The sequence below is a fragment of the Euwallacea similis genome, chromosome 12 (assembly GCF_039881205.1).
Source record: "Euwallacea similis isolate ESF13 chromosome 12, ESF131.1, whole genome shotgun sequence".
NCBI classification, from domain to species: Eukaryota; Metazoa; Arthropoda; class Insecta; order Coleoptera; family Curculionidae; genus Euwallacea; species Euwallacea similis.
The window spans coordinates 4,323,096-4,342,963 of NC_089620.1; the positions used below are offsets into that span (position 1 = coordinate 4,323,096).

Below are 19,868 nucleotides of genomic sequence, written 5' to 3' on the forward strand. Positions count from 1 at the left end.
AATTGTAAGTAATAACATCTCTAAAAACAGATGTACGTTTTGAATATCTTCATGGAAAAATGGTGTAAGATAACCAACACCCACAACTATTACGGCTGTTGTGCTAACCCATGAGATCACCCAATACGTCCAACCAACAAAAAAAGCTGCAGCAGGGCCAAAAGCATGCTTTACATAGACGTGAGGGCCACCCGTTTCCGGAAATTTTGCGCAGAGTGAGGCAAAAACTAAAGCAAGAGATATAGCACCAAGCCCTGATATTATCCAGCTTATAAGGCTATACATGCCATATGGAGCAAGGCTAATTGGAAGCATAAAAATTCCAGAGCCAATTTGGCTACTAATCACTAAGGCAAAAATAGCCCAAAAACCTATTTTATTTGACACAATAGTTTCTAATTTCTATCTGAATAGATTAACAATATAACTGAAGCTCGGAAATTTCAATCGATCTTTATAAAAAATTGCATTTTTCTCAATTTATTTCTAAAATAGATTATGTTAACAAGTTATTAAGAGGAGATTATGGATCCGAGGTTAAAAGCATTTTTGGTTGTTTGTAGTATTATTGCACTTTTGTTTCTCGTGTATTATTTAAATCTTCTTGTTAACTATATCCTTGACCCGATTCTAGTTCGTCCCTTTGAAAGATTATACAAAAACTTAATTGTTGATGGTCTTTATGCCTATTTATCTACAAGCACTTCTAGCCCTGCACTAGCATTTTTGGCTACAGGTTTTATTGTTATTGCTGCGTTTATTTGCCTGAATAAAATGCTTCTTCCCTTGCAAGAGAAGATCATAAACAACTATACCTCCTTTAAAAACGACAATATTGATAGCAATAGCATGTTGTTTGAGGTTTATAAAGATCCAACAATAAAATTAAAGGACAAAATCTTATTCTTCAGTATACACTTGATATATTACCTACAGCTTCCATTTTTGTACATTGCATCAAAGGTATCAGCTCTACGTGGGTTTCTTATATTTAATTTTGGTTTATTATTGTTAAATTATGCACTGCTAATTCCAGTAGCACTTCTTGAGTTAATAAAATATCCATCAGTAAAACTCTTTTCACCTTTGGGTTTGAATGTAAAGCAGCTAAGCTTTTTGTTTAATGTAAGTGATGTGGGTACTAGTAGTCAGAGCGTTCATACTAGAAGTTTTCAGCAAAGCGTTATTGAATGTGCCAAAAAATTAAAGGAAGAACATGGTACGCCGTTAAATGAGTTGGATGAAGAGTTTAAAAGTTATATAAGCGGTTTAACAAGTCAGCAAAAACGAATGATAGAACCTTATCTAAGATTGGATGGTTATGAAACTGGGGAGTGGGTAAATTGGGTAGATTCACAAACCGGATTGACATTGACACAGGCTATAAATTTAGTTTTAATTGCGGCAAGAGAGCAAAATGCAGACGTAGAACTATTGAAATCTATATTACTGGTTCGCTTTGAAGAAAGTAACCGCCAATGTGGTCCTGGAATGCTTCTCCGTATTATTTATGCATTAAGTGGCCTTGAAGCAGAAAACAACTTTGCAGCTCAACTGGAGCCTCAGCTAATGGGGAAGTTGGCTGGTAATGCTACTAAAAGATTTCTTGAGAAATATGTGGATAAGCACTACTATAAGATAAAAGTTTTGAAAGAAAATTTTGATGATTTGTATTCACCAAGTTCTGAAGTGGATTTGAGCAACGTGAGTGATGAAGTAAAGGACGGCATTTCTTATACAAGAGATGCTATAAAAGAATTCGTGTTTAAGGAATTATATGTAAAGTTTTATAACGACTATGGGGAGCATATTCAGAAAGGGCAGATAAAACAAAGGTTAAGGGAGTTAATAACGGATGAAGTCGTAGACGCGGCAATATATTCTAAAATAGATGAAATAGAAATCCCTGCAGAACCACCTACTTATCTTGAAAGAGTAAAAGCATTTTTTGGAGGTCATGCAAGGTCTTCTGCTGCTTAGTGGTTTAATTCGTGCTATATAGTTAAAGTGGCTTAGATTTACTGACAATTTTAAAACAACAAATTCGTCATTCCGCTACTAGTTAGCGGAATCTATACCGCGAATGAATCCAGTTATCTAAGTGGAGAAAGTCACCTCTCTCCCCACTTAGATAACTGGATTCATTCGCGGTATGACGCGTTAGCTATAGCTTTGTCCTCCCTTTTCTAAATGGCTTGCAAGCTGCTATCTCTACAAAAACTATATTTTTCTTCAGAAGAGAGTTATATTGTAACTATGGACAAAATAATCATAAAAAAATTTGGTGGGACTTCGCTAACTGATTTAAACCGAGTTGCAAATTTGATAAAAAACGATATTGAGAAAGGTTGTAATGTAATCGTTGTTGTATCTGCTGTTGCAGGATTTACTGACCAAATGGCTTTTCAGGCTAGACAAATCTCAAATTTAAGTTGCAGACAAGAGTTATCAGAGTATGACGTTATGCTTTCAGCAGGAGAGCAAATCTCTTGCGGTCTATTAGCTATCACTCTCCAATCGATCGGAGTTAATGCTAAATCATGGCTTGCCTGGCAGTTACCAATTGTAACTGATGATTTTTATTCTGAGTCTAAAATAAAAACAATAAAGATTGAACGTGTGAAAAGATCTTTTGCTGAGGGTTATACTGCTGCGATCATCGCTGGTTTTCAGGGTATAAATGATGATAGAATCACTACTTTTGGAAGAGGAGGCTCTGATATATCAGCAGTTGCCTTCGCGATAGCCTTTGGTGTTAGAGCTTGCGAAATTTTTACTGATATTGATGGAATATATACAGCAGACCCGAAAATTGTTCCAAAGGCATGCAAGCTCAAATTTATCTCTTACGATGAAATGTTGGAAATGTCGTCATCTGGTGCTAAAATACTGCATAATCGTTCAGTACAACTTGCAATGAAACATAACATTAAAGTGCAAGTGCTATCCACTTTTAAGGAAGTAGAAGGCACCACAGTACTACACAAAAGGGATGTACTAGAGAGATACTTAATTACTGGAATAACTTATAGCACTAATGAAGCTCTTGTAACTTTCACTAACCTTGCAAATAACTTGCGTACTTTAAGAGATATAGCAGGAGCAAACGTTAAAATTGATATGATACATGGGTCAAGTTTTGTTATCTCCAAATTTGATATTGATTTAATGGAAAAGTCACTGAATAAGAATGAAAATTACGTTATAAACGATAATGTAGCTAAAATTTCAATAATTGGTATTGGTGTTATGTCTAACACTGAAGTGATGCACCGCACACTCAAGGTTTTAAGCGAAAAAAAGATAGAAATACTTGCTATCACAACATCTGAAATCAAAATCAGTATAATTGTTCAAAAAGAATACGTTGTAGCTTTGGTCAAAGATTTACATACTGAGTATGAGCTTGATATGCAGCACTAGGATAGGCTTGACGTCCAGTTGTCTAAGAGTATGTCTTGAAAAGGAATGAGGAAAAAAATATGATAGTGTAAGTAAAAAATAGGAGGGAAAATTGTATCCAAGTGATATAAGTGATAAGGAATGGGAAATTTTGGAGCCACATGTTGCACAAGGAAAGATAGGGAGGCCAAGAAAGCACAATATCAGAACAATTATTAATGCAATAAGGTATATAATGAGAGGTGGTTGTCAATGGAGAATGCTGCCGAAAGATTTTCCTCCATGGAAGACGGTGTATGACTATTTTCTCAGGTGACGTAGTAATGGCAAATTGGAAAAAATACATAATATGCTAGTAAAAGAGGTAAGAAAAATGTTTGGTAAAAATGAAACACCTTCAGTAGGAATAATTGACAGTCAATCAGTAAAAACCACTCAAAAAGGGGATCCAGAGGATATGATGCTGAAAAAAAAATAAAGGGTAGAAAACGTCATATTGTTGTAGATACAGTGGGCTTAATTATTGCGGCTGATGTTCATAGTGCAAGTGTTCAAGATCGTGATGGTGCTCTAAATCTTTTCACTCAAGCTAAATACAAGGCTCCAACTTTACGTAAGTTTTTTGCTGATCAAGGATACATAGCAAAACCGCTGTTTATTGGAGACAGGATACGATTACCAAGAAAGCTGTTGATGTTACAGGATTTTTCGACAATCTGGACCACAATTTAGCACTGCAGGCTATCAAGAAGCACACAGACTGCAAATGGGTCATACTGTATGTTGAAAGGTGGATGAAATCCCCTATTCAGCAAGCAGATGGCAGTAAGGTAGTTAGGGAAAAAAGGAGTTCCGCAAGGAGGTTCAATAAGCCCAATCATTTCAAACATATTTATGCACCATACATTTGATATATGGATGAAACAAAATCACCCAACAGTACCATTTGAAAGATATGTGGATGATGCGATAGTGCACTGCAGAACTAAAAGACAGGCAGAATTTATGCGAGCAGCAATTGAAGAAAGATTGGCACAATGTAAGCTAAAATTGCAACCTGATACCAATGCCATTCCAAAACTCCATCATTATACTGCTTTAGTATAACCTTCTCACTTCTATTGTCTATTTGTTTGTCATGTAATAGAAATTGGTATGAGATTGAAGAATTAAGTGTGAACGGTTACAGAATTTTGCCAGGAGAAACATATAGTTAAAGTAATTCAGATTTGTAAGATATGTTTATCTGCAATTATAGCTTCAACAGTAGGCAATGTTGCTTTTAATTACCTCAACATTTTCTCTTGGCAATTCTTTAATGAACCGAGAAGTGCGCATCGGTTGCCACTGGTTGTTAATTTCCCTCCTATCTGCACATGAAATGATTAACCTTTCTTTGGCTCTGGTTATGCCAACATATGCGAGTCTCCTTTCTTCTTCTAAAGCTTTACCACTTTTGTCATCAAAAGATCTTTGATGAGGAAATAATCCCTCTTCCCAACCAGGTAGAAACACGCACGGGAATTCAAGTCCTTTGGCTGCATGAAGAGTCATAACATATACGGTGTCATCGTTATTCATATTATCCACTTCCATCACCAGACTTATATGCTCCAAGAAAGTTGTGGCATTATCGAAATTTTTTAAAGATGAGATGAGCTCTTTAACATTTTCTATTCGTGCTAAGCCTGTTACCTCCTCATTTTCAAGCATTTCAATATATCCTGATTGGTTTGCTACGATTTTAACGAATTCATGCAGTGGTTTTACGCTTACTATTTCTTCCCAAGCTTTAATTTTATTTAAAAAATCGTTGAGTGAGAGTTTAATTCTTTCGGTTACCTGATTACTATTAACTAATATTTTTGCTGCCTCAAAAAAAGAAATTTTGTTATCCTGAGCAGTCGTGTATATTTTCTTTAGAGTTGTAGCTCCTATGCTTCTTTTTGGCCGATTTACTATCCTTTCGAAAGCTAAGTCATCGTTATTGTTTGTAACAAGTCTTAAATATGCAATTATATCCCTGACTTCCTGACGTTCGTAGAATTTTACGCCACTTATAATCTTGTAGGGAATTGAATATTTTATAAAATACTCTTCCAGAACTCTAGTTTGAAAAGTGGCCCTTACCAGCACTGCAATGTCACTAAATCTGTATTTATTGAGCTTTAATATCTGTTCGCTTATGAACCTTGCTTCAGCTTTTCCGTCCCATAACTTTATTACGTTTACCTTTTCTCCTTCAATGTTTGTTGTCCACAATTTTTTTTCTAAGCGAGTCTTATTGTGATTGATAACATATGAAGCAGTTGCAAGTATGTGGGATGTTGACCTGTAGTTACACTCTAGTTTAACGGTTTTTGCATTTTTAAAATCATCGGAAAATTTCAAAATATTTTCAACTTCTGCACCACGCCAACTGTATATTGATTGATCGTCATCTCCCACACAGCAAATATTTGAGTGCTTTTTTGCAAGGTATTTTAGCCAAAGATATTGTATTGCATTTGTATCTTGATACTCATCTACCATGACATACTTAAACTTGTTTTGGTAGTAGGACAGAACTTTGGTCTTTTGATTAAAGAGTTGTATGTTATATAGCAATAAGTCACCAAAATCGACAGAGTTAAGGAATCTCAACCTTTCCTGATACTGGTGATAGACCTTGAGTGCAGTTACATATACTGGCCTAAATGATTGAATATCTTCCACTTCAGATGGCAATAAGCACTTCTCTTTCCATTGCTGAATAATATTCATAATGGTCTTACATTTTTCTGATAGGTAATCAGGATTTATTTCATTGATAATATTTTTTATTACCTGTAATTGGTCATCCACACCAATGATTGTAAAATTGGGGTTTAAGCCCACAATTTCTGCGTGCAGGCGCAAAATTTTTGCTGCAATTGCATGGAAAGTGCCAAGCCATGGTATGTTTGTGCCCGTTAGCTCAAGTACCCTTGATACCATCTCATTTGCTGCTTTATTTGTAAATGTAACTGCTAATATCTCATCAGAATAAGCGTGACCGTTTCTAATTATGTGTGCTATTCTTGAAGTAATCGTTCTTGTTTTTCCCGTCCCGGCTCCTGCCAGTATCAAAACTGGTCCATCTATGTTAGTTACAGCTGATTGTTGTTCTGGATTTAGCAGTGAGAGATAATCGTTCATCGTAGCCCTATAGATTATAACTTCGTAAAGTTAAACCTATGATCAAAGTATTGTAAAGGTTTTATTGAATAGAGCAGTTAAAGAATGCTTCACTCAAGTACTACATATTTAAACGTAGATCTATCTTGTTGGGGTAGTTTCAAGTGTATGCTGAGTAACAACAACTTGATTTAAGTCATTGGCACCAGTTGTTGGGTGGATAGGTGGAGTTTGGAATGGCTTATATGTACGATCTAGTTCCTTCATTTCTGTTTCTTCAACTTCAACAAGGGGTTTTTCTTTTGGGGTATAGTGATTATGCGTTGCAGGTCGTTCAGTGAGATTTTCATATATTTCTTTCAACCAAGTTCCGATATCATACATAAATCCATACGCTTTTTCTTTAAATTCTCTCAATGATCTACTGAAACTTGCTAGTGTGTTATTAAAGTAAATTGTCACATAATCTCTTGCGGTGTATTGATAACTTTCTCCATCTAATTTGTCACTTTGTGCGTTAGAACTATTGTTGCTTTTGAAATAACCAAATATGTTGTACATTTTGAGCTACCGCTGACTATTAATATACATATATTATGCATTAATAAATTAAAGTTGTCAAGAACAAGTTTAAGTGTTTATTGCATTACTGAGAAAATGCTCTGTATAATAATTTAAAATGGAGCTGGAGCTTTGTAGTACAATGTTTTCAAACGTTTAATATAATATTGACTTTACCACGATAGTTACTTTAAATTAGTAACTATTGTTGCAGTTAAAGTATCGATGCCTTTTTTCTTTTATTTTTTTGCAATTCTTAGCATTTTATCTGCTGTATGTGTAATTAGTGTAAGAAATCCTGTGCATGCAGTATTATTTTTAATTTTCACCTTCGTTAACTCTGCAGTGCTTTTTATTCTCCTTGGAGCTGAATTCATTGCTATGATGGTGCTGATAGTATACATCGGTGCGGTTGCGGTGTTGTTCCTCTTTGTAGTTATGATGCTCGATATTGACTACATAAGGTTGCGCCAGGGTTTTGCAAAGCATTGCACTCTTGGTGCTATGTTGTGTGTTGTGTTTTTTCTAGTCATCAGCTTTGTAATCCGCAGCTCAGCACCGAATATAAGCAATGTTATAAACTATAATACCAATAATGTGAAAGCTATTGGTAATTTGCTGTATACCGACTACATGTACGCTTTTCATCTTTCTGGTATTCTGCTGCTTGTTGCAATTGTCGGTGCAATTGCTCTTACTTTGCAGGACAAGAAAAAAGGAGTTAAAAAACAGAATGTATTAAAGCAATTGACACAATCTTCATCTGTAAAATTGATTAAGGCTAAATTTGGAAAAGGAGTAGAATGGAAATAGGATTAAATCACTTTTTGATAGTTGCTGCTGTTTTGTTCACTATTGGAGTGTGCGGTATTTTCATCAACCGTAAGAGCATAATCAATATATTGTTATCAATAGAAATATTATTGCTGGCAATTAATATCAACTTAGTTGCTTTTTCTGCCTTTATGAATGATATAGTTGGGCAAATTTTTGTGATGTTTGTGTTGACTGTTGCGGCAGCAGAGTCAGGAGTTGGGCTTGCAATATTGGTTGTATATTATAGAAGCCGTGGCAATATAGATGTTGAACAAGCAAATTTAATGAAAGAATGAAAGTATGATGGATATACTGAAATTAATAGTATTTTTGCCACTTTTTGGTTCGCTATTTGCAGCACTTTTTAGAAAAAGTCAGTTAGTTACAACGGCAGGGATTGGAATATCTGCAGTTTTATCTTGGTATGTTTTTCTCACCTTCTCTGAAAATTATCACTTGAGTTTATTTCCTTTGTTTTCATTGAGCATCTTAAAAGTAAATTGGGCAATTAGTGTGGATGCTCTCTCATCCTTAATGCTTATTGTTATTACCACCGTTTCACTGGTAGTACATCTCTACTCTATCGGTTATATGGAGCATGATAAGGGGAAGTCGAGGTTTTTTTCTTACCTATCGCTATTTACGTTTTGCATGATTGTGCTGGTTGTAAGCGATAATTTCGTGCAGCTTTTTTTTGGCTGGGAAGGGGTTGGCCTATGTTCTTATTTACTCATAGGATTTTGGTTCCAAAAATATTCTGCAAATAATGCAGCAATTAAAGCATTTGTTGTGAATAGGGTAGGAGACTTTGCACTATTAATTGGAATCTTTCTTGTTTATTATACATTTCACTCTTTGAAATTTACTGAAGTTTTTGACACAGCTGATCTTCTTGGCGCGCAGAACATTAGGGCATTCTGCTGTGAATTTAAAATAATTCATATAATATGCATATTACTTTTTATTGGCTGTATGGGTAAATCTGCACAGCTTGGTTTACATGTTTGGTTGCCAGATGCAATGGAAGGGCCAACCCCTGTTTCTGCACTCATTCACGCAGCAACGATGGTAACAGCCGGTATATTTTTAATAGCAAAATGTTCTCCATTGTTTGAGCTATCAAATGTGGCACGAGAATTAATAGTTATCGTTGGTGCACTTACTGCTTTTTTTGCAGCCACCGTTGCGATGACTCAGAATGATATAAAAAAAATAATTGCTTATTCAACCTGCAGTCAACTTGGTTATATGTTCATGGCATGTGGGCTTTCTGCTTACAATGTTGCTATTTTTCATTTTATGACACACGCTTTTTTTAAAGCTCTACTGTTTCTTGGTGCTGGCAATGTAATTCATGCAATGCATCATGAGCAAAACATTCAGAAAATGGGAAATTGCTGGAAGAAAATCCCTTGCACTTACACTCTCATGTGGATTGGGTCTCTTGCGCTTTCTGGAATATTTCCATTTGCAGGTTTTTATTCAAAAGACTTGATAATTGAACATGCTTATAGCACGGATAGCTTTGCTTTTGTAATAAGCTTAGTTGTTGCATTCTTCACAGCGTTTTACTCTTGGAGGTTATTGCTTCTTGTGTTCCACAGCCAAAAACAAAGTAAAATTAATATACATGAGGCACCAAAGATTATGCTTATACCATTACTGATACTCGCTTTTGGATCGGTATTTTCTGGAGTGTGGGGAGCAAATATTTTGAACATAACTAGTAATGCGTTTTGGAAATCAAGTTTAATGGTGATTGATGAGCATGGAGTTCATAATTTCTTTATAAAATTACTACCAACCTTGGCGAGCCTAAGTGGAATAGCACTTGCGTACCTAATTTACCAATATCAAGTAATTAGGCAAATTAAGAGTAAATTTTTACTTAAGTTTTTGCAGAATAAATGGTACTTTGATGAGGTGTATGAGTTTGTTATCATTGCACCGATAAGGTTTATGTCTAGGCTTTTATGGAAGTTTGATGTTAAGGCTATTGATTCATTTGGGCCAAATGGTGTTGTAAGGTTGGTTAATGAATGTTCAAAAAGTTCTATAAAGTTGCAAACTGGTTATATATTTGATTATGCATTTATTATGTTTGTTACTCTAATAATCGGTGCTTTATATATTATTGGAATTAAATAGAAGGTGTTGTTACTTAGTATATTCTTACTTCCACTGATAGGAGCATTGATTTTATCCTTAATCAGGATTAATCATCAATCTATACACTTAAGATTCCTTGCTCTATTTTTTGCTGTACTTCCATTTTTGCTTAACATTGTAGCTTGTATAGAATTTGATTATAACGATGCGGACTTTCAGTTTGTCAGCTACCCAATTAGAAATGTTGGAATAGGGATAGATGGTATATCGTTGCTTTTCCTTCTGCTTACAACTTTCTTGTTTGTAATTTGTATACTCTACAACTGCAAAATGAGTTATACAACCCTTAGGCCATATATGGCATTGTTTCTACTGCTTGAGAGTTTTGTAGTCGGTTTTTTCGTTTCACTGAATGCTATAAGCTTTTATGTGTTTTTTGAAGCTGTTTTAATACCAATGTTCTTTATTATTGGCATTTGGGGAGGAAAACACAGGGTATATGCAACGTTTAAGTTGTTTCTTTATACATTAACTGGCTCATTATTATTTCTACTTGGACTGGTTTACATCTATAGCATTTTTGGGACGTTTAATATACAAGAATTAGCTACATTAGTGCCAAGCCTTGATCTTGAAGTGCAGTCATTGCTGTGGATTGCATTTTTTATTTCCTTTGCAATAAAAGTTCCAATGTTTCCATTTCACACTTGGCTTCCTGATGCACATGTGCAATCACCAACTTCTGGATCTGTGATTTTAGCTGGCTTGCTTATTAAAATGGGGGGATATGGATTTTTAAGGTTTTCTATTCCAATGCTTCCTCAGGCAAGTTTGTATTTTTCAAATTTCGTTGTTGTGCTGAGCATTATTGCGATGATATATGCTTCGCTAGTTGCGTTTGCTCAAGATGATATAAAGAAGTTAATAGCTTATTCTTCAATAGCACATATGGGGATCGTTACCGCTGGCCTCTTTTCATTTTGTGAGGAAGGAGTACTGGGTAGTATATTTCAAATGATTAGTCATGGCCTTATTTCTGCTGCTTTATTTTTATGTGTTGGAATGCTATATACTCGAACTGGGACTTTGGAGATTGCAAAATATTTTGGCATAGTAAACACAATGCCAAAATTTGGTTTTATGTTCATTTTATTTTCAATGGCTTCAATAGGGCTACCTGGAACATCTGGGTTCGCAGGTGAGTTTTTGGCTATGGTTGGGATGTTTAAGAGCATAGGGTTTTTTACAGGATTTATCGCACTTGGCACTATTTTAAGCGCAGTTTATATGCTGAATTTATGTAAGCAAATAATATGGGGGGTTAGCTATTCTAAATTATTAAATAACCGTTTGGATAGCATAGAATTTTCTGTCTTAATTCTGCTTGCAGTGTTTGTTATTTTGCTTGGATTCTACCCAACCCTTGCACTGAATTATTTGAAGCCATGTATGGCAAATTTGTTAGTCAAATATGATGCGCTATGAATTATATACAGATATTGCCGGAAACGTTCTCTATTATCTCCTCGTTAGTGTTGCTACTGCTTGGAATTATATTTAACCGCCGAACTATCAACTTATTAGCACTTGGCTGCACAGTGGTAACTTTGATTATTTTAATTATTTCGGCAGAAAACAATGAAATTTTTCTCTTTAATTCGTTGTTAAAACTCAATTTACACATCAGGTCAGCCCAAGGGTTAATTCTCAGCACAGGAATTTTAATACTTTTGATGCTGAATTTATCAAAATATGACTATAAATATGAATTTTCAATACTGATTCTTTTTGCACTATTTGGCATGATAACTTTAGTTTCAGCAAATAGTCTGATTTCTTTTTACTTAGCTTTTGAGTTGATGAGTATATCTTTATATGTTCTTGCGAGCTTTAATAAAGATTCAGCTTATTCATGTGAAGCAGGAGTGAAATATTTTACACTTAGTGCACTATCTTCCTGCATTGTGCTATATGGAATGTCGCTGCTTTATGGATATACAGGACAAGTCAATTTCTCTGAGCTCGGTTCATTCTTGCAAAGCCATCAGATAACTTATGGAATAGTTTTTGGGTTAGTTTTTATCCTTATTGGTTTGTGTTTCAAGCTTGCTATTGCTCCTTTTCATATGTGGGCTCCAGATGTCTATCAAGGTGCACCTACCATAGTAACTGCGTTTTTTTCTACGGCCCCAAAAGCTGCACTTGTAACATTTTTAATTCGATTGATGAATGAAGAGTTAGTAAATGTAAAAAGTTATGTTCAGCCTATTTTCTTATACGTTTCAGCATTGTCTGTGCTTATCTCAGCTTTTGGGGCTTTGCGTCAGCAAAACTTAAAAAGGCTGCTTGCTTACAGTTCAATTGGTCACATTGGTTTTATATTTGCTTCACTTTCTATTTTTACACAAGCAGGAACAGATAGTGCCTTAATGTATCTAGTGATATATATCATCACAAGCATAGGGCTATTCTCATATCTCGTACAAATTGACGATGACGATTGTGATATTGCAAACTTGTCTGGTATAGGGAAGAAACGCCCAATTGTAGCATTTCATCTTTCTGTGCTGTTACTCTCGATGTCGGGAATACCTCCACTTGCGGGTTTTATCGCTAAATTTTTTATATTCAAAAGTTTAATAAATTCTGGCTTTATCACCCTGTCTTTGATCCTTGTAATGGCAAGTGTTATATCGTGTTACTATTATCTAAATATTATAAAAGCTATGTATTTCGATAAAGCTAGTGGTAATAAGGTTACTTATTCTAAGGGTCTATTCATTATCACTTCGGTGGCTTCACTGATTAACCTCGTTCTTTTCTTGTACGTTTTACTCACTCATTGAACTAAAGGGCTGACAAGGTGATCCATGAGGGTTTTCATATTCATCATTACAAAGAAGTTTTAAGCACTAATGGAAAAGCACTGGACTTAATTAACAGAGGAATATCAAATGAAACTGTTATTATTGCCGATAAACAAACAGAAGGCAGGGGGCGCACCGGAAAAAGTTGGGTTTCTCCAGAAGGTAATTTCTATGCGAGTTTGGTGATAAACCTCTTTAACGATTATCTGAATGAAAGCCAGCTTTCGGTGTCATTCCAGTGCGTGACGCTGGAATCTAGGAATCAAGAAGCATGGATCCCAGTGTCAAGCACTGGGATGACATCGGATGGTACTGGGATAACAGTAGGCTTAACGAGTCAAGTTAAAGACATCAGCAAATTAACAGAATTGACTTTTGTGACTGCTCTTGTTGTAGGGAATACTTTACTGTCATTTATGGATGATAGTAACATTCAATATAAATGGCCAAATGATGTCCTAGTTGATAGTAAAAAAATCAGTGGAATATTGCTTGAAAAAAGATCCAATTCGAATTGGCTTATTGTAGGAATTGGAATTAATGTCAATCATGCACCACTTCCAGGAACAACGTGCATTAGCAATTATGGTGAGTCTGTGTCTAACATGGATTTGTTAAAGGAATTAATAATAAATTTTAATAAACTAAGAAAGCAATGGCTATTTGATGGGTTTTATGCTATAAGAGAAATGTGGTTAAAAAAAGCATTCAAAATGAATGAGCAAATCAGTGTAAAGTTAGCTGACAAATTGTATGAAGGAATTTTTGCTGATATAGATGAAAGTGGTAAATTGGTGTTGCAGCAAAAGGATGAAAGCTTAATTTATTTTGATGCAGGTGAATTATTTATTGGTAATACATTATGAACACATATGTAATTTTTGCTTACCTTGTTAGTTTTACGTTGATTACCGGAGAGCTGATTTTTACCATTTCTTGCTATACTAAAAGTAAAAAAATTCTAGAAAGCCTGAAAGATAATAATGAAGAAGAAACATAAGCGATTACTTATAACTTCAGGAATTTTCTGCTTTTTAAGCTGCATAGTCTTTTTTATTTTAACAACGCTCAAAGAAAACATCTCATTTTTCTATACAGTAAGTGAGGCAATAGTTTTACAAAATAGTCAAAAACTAATCCGTGTTGGTGGAATGGTTGTTGAAAATAGCGTGATACGGAGCGAAAGTGAAGTAATTTTTCAAATGACAGATTTTAACAAAAGCGTTGTGGTAAAATATCAAGGGATACTTCCACCAATGTTTTCAGAAAAAAGTGGTGTTGTTGTGCAAGGTAAAATATTTGATAATAGTACTTTTCTTGCAGATACAGTGTTTGCAAAACATGATGAGAACTATATGCCGAAAGTTTTAAAACAGATTCCCTAATTCAGCGGGAGTGTTAAATAAACTGTGTCAAACCGAAAAACAAAGTAATAATTGATATAAAAAAATGGAGGTTTGACATGAGTCAAAAAATAGCAAATAGAACTAACGGATTGGTAGATTACAAAGAACTAGAATCAAATATTTTATCATCTATCAGAGAAGGTAAACCGCTAACAGGAAGGGGTGGAGCATTAACACCATTGATAAAAAGGCTGTTGGAGGCAAGCTTGGAAGGTGAAATAGAAAATCACTTATCAAATGAAGATGAAGAAATGCGAAGACTTTGCGCACAAGTGCAGGGTCGTTTGAGCTTTTAACGCCAAGAGATAGAGAAGGAAGTTTTGAACCGCAAATAGTCAGAAAAAGACAAACAAGCCTACATCCAGAGCTTGAAGCAAAGGTATTAAGTACATTTGCCAGTGGTATGGGCTATAGAGATATAGCGTCACATGTCGAGGAAATTTATGATCACAAAATATCGGCAGCAGAGATATCCAGCATTACTGATAAACTGCTACCAGTAATCAATGAATGGCGCAACCGTCCGCTGCAAGCGATTTATCCAATAGTTTTTATGGATGGAATGTTCTTTAAAGTGAAAGAAGATGGACGTTGTGTAAGTAAATGTATGTACAATATATTAGGTATAGACCAGAATGGCAGAAAAGAAGTTTTGGGCTTTTATTTAGCTGAAAGCGAAGGAGTTAACTTCTGGTTAGGGGTGCTAAATGACCTCAAAGAAAGAGGGGTAGAAGATGTTCTAATTGCATGTGTTGATGGTCTAAAAAGCTTTCCTACAGCAATAAACAGCGTATTTCCTAACGCAGAGGTACAGCTATGTATCGTGCATCAAATAAGGAATTTACTAAAATATGTATCGAGCAAAGATGTAAAAGTTTTCATGAATGATTTGAAAAAAATATATCGTGCTACAAGTAGAGAAATTGCTGAGAATTACTTACTTGAGCTGGAAGAAAAATGGGGAGAAAAGTATCCATTGGTTGTAAAATCGTGGCAGAACAATTGGGAAAATTTGTCTGGTTATTTCAAGTATTCTGGCCCTGTTAGAAGCCTAATTTATACTACCAACCCAATTGAGGGGTTGCATAGACAGATCAGAAAATTCACTAAAACTAAGGGTTCATTTACCAGCACAAATGCCTTGTATAAACAGGTATATTGTGCTATAAAGAAAGCAGAGGAAAAATGGACTATGCCTGTACATGACTGGGCGTTAACCATCTCTCAGCTTGATATTTTCTTTCCTGGTAGATTGAAAATTGAGTTGAATTAAAAATGCGGTTTGACACAGTTTATTTAACACTCCCGTTGTATGTGCTATAGAATAATAGCAGATCTCTTACACAATTCACTTTTGGCAAACCTGAGTAGTCTTACCTTTGCTGCTCTGTGGTTTTTCCCTTCGTTTGTTTTCCTTTCCTGTCCAAGATTGATCGTGCTGCTCACTTTTTTCGTTTCCTACCTGGGAAATTTGCTCAGGAACAGGCTGTTGTTCACTCTTTTCTTTTCCTTGGGAAATTTGTTCAGAAACAGAGGTGCCTTTCTCAACTTCTGTAACTGGGGTTTTTAAAATATCATCAATGCCCTCGAGAATTTTTCCATTCAGTTTTTCTCTCTTTTCTGTATCATTTTTATCTTGTGAGTTAGGGTCATACAAAGTACCTTTTTTGTTATTTGAAAAAAGAACTCCCACTCCTCCTTTTATAGCAAATATTGCACCAATAGCAGCAACAACTACCGCAAGTGTAGTAGGACCAAAAATTGATATTGAAGCAATGGAAAAAAGAATAGGAAGAAAGATCTTACGTAAGAACGTTGTTACCATCTCTTCATCACTGAGTGGTGGTTCATCCTCTTCTTTTTCATCTTTACCTAAGAATGGTATTTTTTCTTTTACCCCATTCATAAAAGAGCTGGAAATATTTTTAGGATCTACCTTTATTCCAAACGGCCACCCGAGAAGCTTTATTAGTGAATCTTTAGCTTCTGTTTTACGTATATCAGCTATGCAATCATTTACTACTTGCTTTATTTTACCATTTTCTAAATTCTCTTCATTAGCTAAATTTTCTTTTTTAATTTTTTTAGATACGGAAACTAAAAACTGAAGAAAATTTTCTTCACTTAGTAACTTTATATCTTCTTGATTAATATTCTTGAATATACCTTCATGATTTTTTGATATAAAAGTAAAAATTTTCTTTTCATTTTCATCCTGTAATCGAGGTAACCGTTCCTTTAATGACTTCAGATCACTCTGTAATTTTTGTTTTTCTTTCAATTTCTGTTTCTTCTTTTCTATTTCCTGTTTCGTTTGCTCTTCTAGTTTTTCTGGATTTTTAAAAATATCTAGGAAAGTACGATAGATTAACTGATGTTTCTCTTTTTCAAATTTAAAAACTTTCTCATCTTTGTTAGTTACCTGAGTAGGTAACTTTGGAGGTTTTGAACTTTTTACTTGTGGGCCTGTCATGGCTGACCTATTTGCATTTGCTATGTTCTATTCTAACATATTTTTCGTATTAGTTCAAATGATTTATACTCCTAGAATTCACGATGTTTAAGTCATAATTAAGGGAATTTAGACCCCAGTTATCGCCAACTTTTATTTCTACTTCAAGTGGTACAGAAATTTCTATTGCATTTTCCATTATATCTTTCATAAGTTTTGCTGTTTCTTGTACCTTTTCGTTCTCTACTTCAACCAGTAGTTCATCGTGAACCTGGAGGATTATTTTACCTACTTTCAATTGGTCAAAAAGCTGAATTGTCGCACGTTTTATTATATCAGCAGCGGTTCCTTGCAGTGGTGCGTTTATTGCTGCCCTTTCTGCAAATTGTCTTATATAAGGAATTGTATTGTTTATGTCTCTTACAAAGCATCTCCTGCCAAACAAAGTTTCTACATAACCATGCAATCTTGCGATAGACACTGCTTTTTCCATATAGGCCTTTATTTCTGGGTAACAGGAAAAATAGTAATTAATGTATTCAGCAGCTTCCGCAATGGTAATTCCAAGCCGCTTTGCAAGACCAAATGGGCTAATGCCATATATAATTCCAAAATTGATGGATTTTGCTTTGCGTCTTAATTGCTCATCTATTTCTTGCATTCCAAAAACTTGCCTTGCGGTGATCTCATGAATATCTTGTCCGTTTGCAAAAGCTTCTTTAAATGCTGCAACGTTTGCAACGTGTGCCAGGAGTCTTAATTCTATTTGCGAATAGTCAGCAGAAATTATCTTATGCCCTTTTGGCGCAATAAATGCTTGTCTGATAAGATTTCCCTCTTCGCTTCTGATAGGAATATTCTGTAAATTAGGATTGCTGGAGCTCAGCCTTCCAGTTGCAGTTGCAGTCGTTGAAAAGCTTGTGTGTATTCTACCATCAAGTAGATCAACTTGCTTTATTAATGCATCAGTGTAGGTGCCTTTTAATTTACTTAAATGTCGCCAATTTAAGATTTTACTTGCGATTTCTACCCCTTCTTCTTCGAGTGCCTCTAGAACTTCATAATTGGTGCTATACGATCCAGATTTTTTTGACTTTTTCTTTTTATTAAGCCCCATTTTGTTGAATAAAACATCACTTAATTGTTTTGGCGAAGCAATATTAAATCTTTCTCCTGCCAAATTATATATCTCATCTTCAAGCACGGCAATTACCTGCTGAAATTTATCGGACAGCTCCTGTAATTTTTGTATGTTCAGTAATATCCCATTTTTCTCCATATCAAATATTACTTTCATAAGTGGCTTATCGAAGCGCTCGTAAATTGTGAACAATTTTTCCTGAAATAACCTTTGCTTTAGCTTTTCATGAATTGCTATTAAAGTTTTTGCCGAGAAAATTTCTACATCTCCACTCAAATTATGTGCAATTATGTTTGGAATACTGTGATCATGTTTTCCTGTATCCAAGCTATACGACATTATCATCAAATCATCAACTGAATCTAACATCTTCTCTATTGCAGGGAAGATTTTCCTGATCTCTTTAATGTTATGTATTATTTTAAGCACTCCATTTGAGAGTAAAGTTGAGTTAATTGTAATAAGTGCATCTTGTATGCTGTCTTGCTCTATATAAAAAATATTACTTTCGCTATAAGATAGACTTAATACATTGTTTTCAAGGTGGTAATGAATTGCAATTCTGCCTTCATATCTACAGTGCTCTAAAAATTTCTCTAACTCTTCACTACTATACTCTATTTTTTCTTCTGTGCTAGACCCACTATAGGAAAAAAGCTTTTCCACTTTCCCTATCAAGGAATTGAATTCATACTTCTTTAAAAAGGATAACAATTTCTCCATGTTTGGAGAATGGACTTCATATTTTGCAATATCATGTTGAAGGTCTACTTTTTCGCATAGTGATAAAAGTTCTCTTGAAATTAGTGCTTTTTCCTTATGTTCGGTAAGAATATTACGAATCCTCATTTGCTCGATGTTATCAATGTTCTCTATAATATTATTCAATGAATCAAATTCATCTAATAATTTAGTGGCAGTTTTTGGGCCTATTCCTGGAACGCCTGGAATGTTATCAGATGCATCACCAGTTAGAGAAAATAAATCAAGAAGCTTGTGTGAGTTTACACCAAATTTTTCTACTACTCGTTTTTCATCTATGTATATATTTTTAATGGGGTCGAATATTAAAATATTGTGGTTCAAGAGTTGAAACAAATCTTTATCTGATGAAACGACTACCACTTTAAAGTCTTGGTGGTTGGCGTATTTTGCAGCTAGTGTTGCGATTATGTCATCTGCTTCATAACCTTCAATTTCTTCATAGCTGAAGTTAAAAGCTTCTACCGCTTCTCTCAATATTGCAAACTGTGAAGTGAGATCCTCAGGAGGCGTTACTCTGTTTGCTTTGTATTCAGAATATAAATTGTGCCTAAAATTCTTTTTCCCTGCATCAAGTGCTATAATTAAGTAGTCCGAATGGGCAATGTACTTAAGAATCATATTCAGAAAGCCATATACACCACCTATTGGCATTCCTGTTGTGGTAATTAAGTGAGGTAGTACATAGTAAGCTCTGAAAAGAAAACCATAGCCATCGATGATTGTGAAAGTTTTTTCTTTCATTGTAGATATTTATGCGTGCTTTTGATGGTCCACTATTTAGCTGAGAAAATCAAGTTTTTGTTTTTCTGCTTTTGAGCGTTGTAAGAGATTTTACCGAAAATAGCATTCATGATGGGGATGTACACATATGACCTTACCCAGAAAAAGTGGAGAGAAAGTTTGGAATGTTTTTTACAAAAAGAATGATGCATCAAATTGTTCTGGAATGCAATAGTTAATAGTGACGTTGTTTGTTATAAAAAATTTCTATGTATTCAAATATTGCAGTTCTAGTTTGTTGAGCAGAGTGTTGTGAAGTATCAATAAGTATTTCTCTTTTCAATGAGCTAAAGAAGCTTTCTGCAACAGAATTGTCGTAACAACAGCCTTTATTACTCATCTATATTCTTTACAGCTAAGAGATATTGATACCCTTGCGCAGTATATTGTGAACCTTGGTCACTGTGCAGCAG

At 34.9% G+C, this 19,868-nt stretch overlaps 3 protein-coding genes across 3 annotated transcripts; 1 reads left to right on the forward strand and 2 right to left on the reverse strand.

The window, feature by feature from the left end:
* The first annotated feature begins 2,256 nt into the window (after positions 1-2,256).
* On the forward strand, positions 2,257-3,423 carry LOC136412426 (aspartokinase-like). The gene has a single exon (XM_066395485.1). It carries the CDS (start codon positions 2,257-2,259, stop codon positions 3,421-3,423), a length of 1,167 nt encoding a protein of 388 aa, XP_066251582.1.
* Positions 3,424-4,662: 1,239 nt separating this feature from the next.
* On the reverse strand, positions 4,663-6,579 carry LOC136412427 (probable DNA helicase II homolog). The gene has a single exon (XM_066395486.1). It carries the CDS (start codon positions 6,577-6,579, stop codon positions 4,663-4,665), a length of 1,917 nt encoding a protein of 638 aa, XP_066251583.1.
* Positions 6,580-16,839: 10,260 nt separating this feature from the next.
* On the reverse strand, positions 16,840-19,293 carry LOC136412428 (DNA polymerase I-like). The gene has a single exon (XM_066395488.1). It carries the CDS (start codon positions 19,291-19,293, stop codon positions 16,840-16,842), a length of 2,454 nt encoding a protein of 817 aa, XP_066251585.1.
* Between the last annotated feature and the right edge of the window lie 575 nt (positions 19,294-19,868).

What these genes read in the sequence shown, in the direction of transcription:
- LOC136412426 (XM_066395485.1), top strand. Translation starts at nt 2,257, where the DNA reads ATGGACAAAATAATCATAAAAAAATTTGGTGGGACTTCGCTAACTGAT.
- LOC136412427 (XM_066395486.1), bottom strand. Translation starts at nt 6,579, where the DNA reads ATGAACGATTATCTCTCACTGCTAAATCCAGAACAACAATCAGCTGTA.
- LOC136412428 (XM_066395488.1), bottom strand. Translation starts at nt 19,293, where the DNA reads ATGATTCTTAAGTACATTGCCCATTCGGACTACTTAATTATAGCACTT.